Below are 8,564 nucleotides of genomic sequence, written 5' to 3'. Positions count from 1 at the left end.
TTTTCATAAATCCAATTTGTGTTTACACAAAGCTTAAACGAAGATCTAATTGTGAATGATCAATCTCTTTCCCCATCGAACATGAAAACGTCTTCATCTCATTCCGTTCGCTTCTCAGTAATCTTAATTTCTGTGAATCCAACTCTTCGTACGAGTTCAATGGAAACAGTTGCAGCGTTTCGACCACTCTTTCATGCTGTTCTGAAACCTGTTCTACCTCTCCAGATTCTGAAAAACAAATGAAGGAGATCAATCGACTTTTAAAAAAAAAAAAAAAACAGTAGAAGAAATATAAGTTGTTGATGATCTTGAGTTTCACTTACGTTTTGCAGGGAACACCTTCTCTGCTCTATCGAATGGATCGACCTCTTCAACCGAAACTCTCCTTCGTTTTTGTCTTTCTCTGGCTTTATGATTCTGGAACCAGTAGAAGACATTCTTACTCTCGATCTTCCCATAAAAGCTAAGCTGAGAAGATATCTTTTGGATCTGATCAGTGGTTGGAGTTCGAAGTCCAGATCTGAACAGATCAGTCAGAACTTTAACTTGTTCTGCAGTTGGATTCCAACGCCCACACTTTGTTCCTCCACCAATAACTCTGCTATTACCACCACCACCTGGTCCTCCTCCACATCCTCCTCCTCCTTTAACATAAAAACCTGACATTCCTTCGTCCATATCTGAGCTTCTTAGCCTTTCCATCTCTTTCTTCTTCTTCTCTGAAACTCTGATCCTCTTTTCTGATCTTCTGAACTCAAAAGTTTATAGTCTGGAATCCTTACTATATATAATACTACAAATTAGGGTTTTATTCTGTTTTGTTTTATTGATTCGGTGATCAAACAACAACAACAATTGCAGAATCGACTTTTTATTTAATTCAGACTGCTTTGATTTTAGGGCAAAAAAAAAAAAAATATGAGATGAAACTGAGGATTTGATGGTTCTCGCCTGGTTTTTTGTGCACAGATTAGAGAAAAGAGGAAGGAGACATGCACAAAAGCTGCCACTGTTCAACGTTTCGGTCGGCGAGCAAACACACACAGTAAGCTTGTTTCTTATTAAAATTCTTATCCCCTTTTCCTTCTTAAAATTATGCATTTTATTAATTAATTTGCCACTTGGATTCCCAATCTCTCTGAGATTAGAGATCAAATTTATCATTTGGAGTACTTGAGTTTCGAATATAGAATGGTGATAGGTCTTTGGCTTCTAAAAAATTGCCTTTTGTCTGTTTGTGTTTGTGTCTGTGCGAGTAATTCTTCCCTAATAACAAATAAGGTGATCAGAGTTGTCTGACATGAGTTGGACGGTTCTGATGGAAACTGACACAGAACACTGACTAAAGTTGACCGTTCAGATCTTCTTCTTCTTACCCTTTTTCAAATCTACTGAAAACGTCTTTTAAGGGTATAATGGAGGTCACAAACTTGAGACAAAACCACCAAATTAGGGAGACTTGCCCTATTTCCTTTGTCTCTTCACAATTAACATAGTTTCATCATATCTCTTTGTTTGTTAAGACTTTAAGAGAAAAGGTTAGTAAGTTGAGGACATACTGCTAGTATTGGAGTTAGTGAGTGAGATTTGTTTATTATAGTTTTTTGAGTTAATAGCTAGGTTGGTCCCAGTCATAGTTTGGTCTCCTTTGGTTCTTTCCACTTTGTCTTAACAACATGGTTTATATTTCCTTTTCGACATCTCGGCATATATACTATATAATATAATAATTAACTTCATAGGAAAATCCGTTTTGCGTGCTAATGCCATTCCCAAGGCATATTCTCTCCAATATCAGCACGAGACTTGTCAGTTAGTGCTTAGTTTTAGTTATTTGTCTCAACTCTCAGGAGCCTTAACTTGTACAGTTGTGTGCGTCTTTAGTCTTTAATTGCTCCCAAATAATTCATAGAAACTGCAAGCTTTCCTTACTTTAATGTCTTCTACCTATCATTGTATAGAACCTTACACTCGTTTGGTGTTGTCAGTATGCATATACTAGTTAGTAGTATTCAACCAAGACTCAGCACTCAGGACAACTGAAAGCTTTAAACTTAACATCTGGGAAGTTAGATGAATTTAAGGGTGTTTGTTTTTTTTTGTTAATAAGGGGGTGTGTTTTGAATTTTCATCGTATGCGGTTCCTTAGTGCCTCTCACAAGAGGAGGGTGGACCTCACCCGGGCAGAGTGTTAGATCAGGTGCCTTGGGTGGGACCCACCCCCTCTTGTGAGAGGCACTAGGGAACTACACCGATCAGGGAACGGTAGACAATAACGATCCGAAGTGAGTTAGGTGCGTAAGAAAAGAAGGAGAGACGATTGGGGGAGACATGAAACTCCGCCTCAGGAAACGAGGTATCGTGATCAAATCTTCGTCGCTGCATAATTTTTTGGGGCCACCCGCATGAAACTCACTAGGGCCCAAAAGCTCCCGATTCGTGCTTGGTGCGGGGGTCATGTTAGAGCCCGGGGGGATGTTAGATGAATTTAAGGGAGTTTTTTTTTTTGGTTAATAAGGGTGTGTGTGTTAAGTACATAAGAAAAGAATTGAAGGAGAGACATTTGGAGGGGACGTGACGGTCTGTGAGTTGAGCGCTGTTAGATAGATTGTAATAAATGAGAGATTAAATAAATAATTTGTTATTTTGTGAAAAATGCTTTAGTCCCACATCGGAAAACTACAAAAGTTATAAATGGTATTTATTATATTACCTTCTTTATCTCTTAAAATAAATCGGAAAAGGGAGACATTCTACAGTGTATACGCGAGGACGGCGTAGCCGTCCGCATATGCGTGGCGTGGGCAGTGGGCTGTAGAGGCGTTAGTGGCGTACGCACGCACTTAGCAAGCGATCTGATCTGGTACGTTGATTTTTTGAAATGATCAGATCCGTCGGATTAGAAGATCCTAAGGTCACGTCTGATAGGATATGACTGTTGTGAACAGATTCATCTCTGATTTAATCTGGACCGTTAGATCAGATGGCAATCGATCTAATGGATACAGAATGAATAAATATGTCTATTAAGAAGAGGTGCTCCACTTCTATAAAATAGGAGTCCTGTGTTCAAACGAATTGTCTCTCCCTCTTGCAATTCAGTATCTCTAAGTGGAGTTCTGTGTTTTATATTTATTGCTTTGTTGATTCCTGAAGGTGAATTTGTCATGTGGGGCAAATATCTCCTTTAAGATAGCGAGATCGCGTTCAAAGCAGTTTGAAGTTTCTTTCTTCAAACAGAGTTTTTCTAACAAGCGCAACACGATGGCCGCTCAACCCAGACTACAAAGGATCCAAATCTTAAATGTAACTATTAAATAGGATTACATAACAGCAATTACAACTCCTTCCAATTATCTTATCTTCTACCACTCCTACCACGTCTTCTACTCACCGTACAATAATTTATTACTCGACTAATCAAGACACTCCATAATCCTAACCAAACCTATCATCCACCAACCCATGCATGCCAAGTCATGCATGTAACATATGCAAAGTGCCCAGAACGGAAAACATAAGCAAGGCTTAATATGAAGTCTCAGATTGGTGTTTTAAAGGTAACACAAAGAATGATGGAGCTTAGCTCCAAGATGGAATGCCAGAAATGATAAGATATGGATAAACCACCAGGAGACTATAGAAGCCACGGGTACATTGAAGTTTTTTAATTCATTCAAAAAAAAGTTTGGACCTTGAAATAGGAGAGTGAGAGGTGGTGAATGGTGAGGAATTGGGTGGAGTGCCATCTGCCGGTCTTTGCTGTCCTTTCCTTTTGTCTGTGTAGATCCACGGACATCTTTCTTGTATCACGTTCTAGTCTTACTTCGAAGAGCTCATCGCACTCTCAGAGAGAGAGAAAGAGAGTTTGGGACAGCGGAGCTAATCCCAATTCCGATACACACGGAGTGAAATGTTTTTCAGTGATAATCGCGAAGACTAATATGGAAGACCAGAAAGACTAAAAATTTGTATTATAATGAGCACGCGTGACTTCAAGGCGGCTCAGATTTCTGTCTTTTCTCTCCTCCTTGGGCTAGTCTTGTCGGAAGCTTTGCCAAAAATTATTTGTTTTTTCCCTTTCTCAGTGACATGGTCGCGTGGTTCCTGCGCTAGACACTAGACCACGTGAAATGACTAATCACCCCTGAAAAATTCTATTTGATCAAATATTTTTGTGGGAAAAAGATCCACTCCAACTCGAATTTTTATCGGACCATTATCACCTCCAATTCTGACACCCTCCAATTCCCCTCCAATCCCTCACATGGGAGTTGAAATAACCACTTACCCACAGCCTGGACACAATTCCCAAGGCAATGGGTAAGTGGTCATTTCACTCCCATGTGAGGGATTGGAGGGAATTGGAGGGTGTCAGAATTGGAGGAGATAAAAATGAACAAAAATTCTGACACCCTCCAATCAAGGTTCGAGATCTTGTTGAGTTTCTCGATTTTTCAAAATCTCGAGTTGAGATCACATACGCATTCTAAAAGTGCATTTTTTCGACGAGATATCGAGATCTCGGTTTGACATAGGAAAATGTCCATCTAGGTCCTTTACATGAGTGCCAGATCTCGAGATCTTGCTGGAAATGCTTGGTATACAGACACCTATCTATACTAGGAATCTATGCCAGGAACCAAGACAGACACTTATTTATGCGTAATATCATTTAAGTAAATGCTTTTGTATTGCATTTACTAAAGATATTATTCATAAATAAGAAAATACCCCCCATTTGAATCCAATAAAAATAGTTAAAAAATCAAATTCCAAAAGAAAAAAAAGTCAACCCCCCAGTTTAAGAATAAAAATTGGATTTTCGGTGGTAGGTGCAATTTTTAACTTTCTAATGCTAGGGTTTTTCTCAAATCTAAAAATTCCATAAATCTTATTATGGTAAAATATTGCTAAAAACCAAAAGTGCGGTAAAATATTCATTTGTTTTGATGTCCAAAAAATTATTTCCATTCAGAGCAATTTTGACAGCCTTCGCGCACACCGAATTAAGTTTGACCGGTAAAACAAAGCTTTCCAACAAGTCCAAGATTGCTAAAATCTGATTTATATTGAAAGAGTTATGTACCGGTCAAACTTATTTCGGTGTGCACAAATACTGTCAAAATCCAATTGCGTTAGAAAGTTTGAAAATTGCACCTATCGTCGAAAATCCAGTTTTTGTTCTTGAACTAGGGGGTTGACTTTTTTCATTTTGGAATTTGATTTTTTAACTATTTTTATTGGATTCAAATAGGGAGGTATTTGCTTATTTATGAATAATATCTTAAGTAAATGCAATATCATTTACTTAAATGATATTAGGCATAAATAAGTGTGTCTGTCCTGGTTTCTAGCATAAGTAAGTGTCTGTCCTGCTTTCCTACTAACTGAAACTCTTATTTGGACTTAGTTTTTGTAAAATCTGATAGTGTCATTGTATTTAAATGACCTAAAATAGGCTGAATACCAAGTTTCAGACCCAAACTAGGTCTAAAACCCACCGAGATGAGGCTTCGAGTCGAGAAAAAAAAAAAGTGCAACAATTCGGCGAGATCTCGACTCGACTCGATTTTTCAAGGGTCCGAGTTGGTACCGAGACCCGAGTTTTCGAACCTTGCCTCCAATCCCTCACATAGTAGCTGAAATGACCACCCTACCCCACCTTGGGCAGTGTGTTCAGGTAGTGGGTAGATGGTCATTTCTTTTTTTTTTTGGGTAGATGGTCATTTCAGTTCCTATGTGAGGGAATTGGAGAGTGTTAGAATTGGAGGTGATAATGATCCGGTATTGATAGGCATTGGGATGCGTGTCCAAGTCATCCCAACTATTGGATGTATGGTTGGAGAGGAATTGGTCGTCCAAGTAGTTGAAGAGGATTTGAATCCACTTTTACATGTGCTAGAATTATTAATAAAGTATTCATCCAAATAAAGAATTATTAATAAAGTCTTTATTTCTCCTAAAAATTTAAAAACAATAACTAATGATAAATCATTTTCAACTTATTTTGAATCCTTTTTTACCCCTTAACTAAATTTACTTTTGATAAAAAAAAAAACAAGGGGCAAAAATGTAAAGTTACAATCTTATTATAACCAACTTTGGTTATAACAAAATTTTCGTATATAGTAAGAAACTCTAAACTATGTTCAATACAATAAAAAATAGGAAAAAAGATCTCTGTGCGGGAGTGTGGCCTAGACCAGCACTCCCATGAGTCTATCTCTCTCCTCCCCATGTGAAAATTCACCACTATCCCTTTGTTTTAAAGAGGAGAGAGACAGACATATGGAAGTGCTAGCGTAGACCACACTCCAGTACAGAAAACTGCTTCCCAACTATAACCACATCTACTTTATGACAAAGATAAATAGTAAGTTGTGTAAAATGACGAAAATGCCTTAGGAGGCCAAGGCATAAAATAAATGCATGAAACTACATTTAAATGAAAAAAAGTTGCTACAATATGATGACATTAATGACATACAAAGGGCCTAAGAAGAAAGCTCAGAAAAATTGGGTATTAAAAAGTGGTACAATTACTAAAACACCCCAACTAAACCAAGAATGCAAATATGCATGGAAATGAGCCTAGGATGCAAGAAAATCATTTAAAAAGTTTTTATTTTTTTATTTTTTTGGGTGAAACATTAAAAAAGATTCCAAGGGTTTTGAAATAACAAAATGAGGGATCATAAGGTCATAAAACTAAGGTTGGACCTAAAAATGATAAAATAACCAAAATGCCCCTCATGAGGCAAAAACGGTAAATATGACTAAACACAATTTGTTTTGCTCCAAAACAGCTTGAAAATTGGCATGCATGGTGTTAAATATACTAAGGTACTGAAACATACAACACTTAAAAGGCCAAAACGAATTTTTCCCTAAAACCTGCAAAATTACCAAAATACCTTTAAGGGGCAAACATACATTTTTTTTTATAGAAAGTACACCTACGTAGGCATGCATGCACATGGAAACTTTGACAAAAATATTTAAAACGCGGTTATATGCACTAAAAATAAATATTTTATTTTTATATATTTTTACAATTAAAACTAATAAATTACCAAATGCCCTTAAAGGGGAAAAGGTAAAAACATACATCTATGGTTATCAACTACGAAAGGTATGAGATCTATCAATAAAAGGACATTACAAAGAGAAATCATGATTTTCCCGAATTTTAAAACATCAGAAAGTAGGTTTTTTTTTTTGTAATTTTCTATTGATAATGGGCATAAATGGCAAAAATGTACAGTAGCACATGCGCTTAATAAATTTCATAAAAATATTAATATTAATCTTACATATGTAAGCTGATGTGGCCAATGTGCCACGTCAGCATTAGGTAGTTATCAAGAGAGCAATAAAAGGAGAGAGGTCCCTAGTCTTGGGTACTTGATCATAAACACTCTACCATCGAGAGAGACATAAGGAACTAAAAGACTAGAAGGCTATCCGAGAATATAAGCATTGCTGCCGTCTATGGTTCGTCGTCGCCAGAGAAAAAGAACAAAAATTGGAATTGGATTTCAGGCAACCTTCGATCTTACTATGGAGAGGTAAGTCTACATTCTCTCCATTTAATTTCTTATACCATATTGTTATGCATCATTTGTATCTTCTTTTTTTTTTTTTTGGTAAATGCATCATTTGTATAAAAAAAATGCAATTTTACATCCTAAACATGCCATATTAGATGCAGTAAAGTACATATGCGCCCTAAATATGAAAAAAGAGAAAATATATTAAATAAATAAATAAAAATCACAAAATACCATTAAAACACATGTTAACACATAAAACAATGATATATGACCTAAAAAATGGTTGTACACACTACACAATCATAAATGAAAATTCTATTTTTAAATATTTTATTAGCATTTTTTAGGATTAAAATGGCCAAATAACCAAAATACCCCTAGAGAGCTAAAATGCTAACATGCATGCATATACATAAAACAGAGTTGGAATATATTCAAATCATTGAAAAACATGAAAATACACATCATACATTTTTCAAATATTTTCTGATAATTTTGCATTTTTAAAATGAAAGGACCAAAATGCCGCTCTAATGGGCAAAATGGTGAAAAACATTTCTTCGATTTTAAAATATTTCTTTCTCAAACCAAAGAACAAGACAATAGATGAAAATGAGATTTTTCACATCAACACAAAAACTCCAATTTATTTCACATTTTTTAGGCTTTAATAGCCAAACTTACTAAATTACCCCTAGGGGCAAAAGTGTCCAAAAAATTTTGGATTTGGTCTTCAAAAATTTTCGAACACATCAAACACACATTAGGCTATATTATGCTATTTTTCAGAATTTAAAAATCTAAATAGATATTTTTTAGAGGGTTTTAAAATAAAAAAGCTAGTTTAACACATGCTTGGAAGAAAAAACAAAATAAATATAAAAATAAATCAGAAGATATAACTTTTACCCTTGATTCGTCGGAGGATCTTAACTCAGCAAATACATGTCCATTTCTCCGACAATATGGGCTCCATAAAGGGGCACTAGGAAAGGGCTAAGCCAGGCA

General features: G+C 36.0%; 1 protein-coding gene across 1 annotated transcript; it reads right to left on the bottom strand.

Annotated features, from left to right (window-relative positions):
• On the bottom strand, window positions 1–860 carry LOC122652765 (WUSCHEL-related homeobox 5-like). The gene is made up of 2 exons (XM_043846610.1): window positions 324–860; window positions 1–228 (listed from the first exon to the last, which is right to left on the bottom strand). Exons 1-2 carry the CDS (start codon window positions 700–702, stop codon window positions 23–25), a joined length of 585 nt encoding a protein of 194 aa, XP_043702545.1. The 5' UTR covers window positions 703–860; the 3' UTR covers window positions 1–22.
• Window positions 861–8,564: the final 7,704 nt, after the last annotated feature.

This window comes from Telopea speciosissima, chromosome 2, assembly GCF_018873765.1.
Source record: "Telopea speciosissima isolate NSW1024214 ecotype Mountain lineage chromosome 2, Tspe_v1, whole genome shotgun sequence".
Taxonomy (NCBI): Eukaryota; Viridiplantae; Streptophyta; class Magnoliopsida; order Proteales; family Proteaceae; genus Telopea; species Telopea speciosissima.
This window is presented reverse-complemented; position numbering and strand designations above follow the sequence as displayed.

Bases quoted from the DNA above. Each gene is read 5' to 3' on its own strand.
- LOC122652765 (XM_043846610.1), bottom strand. From the start codon at position 702: ATGGAAAGGCTAAGAAGCTCAGATATGGACGAAGGAATGTCAGGTTTT. The intron at 229-323 runs GTAAGTGAAACT...TTTGTTTTTCAG, and splicing joins GAAGGTGTTCCCTGCAAAAC to AATCTGGAGAGGTAGAACAG.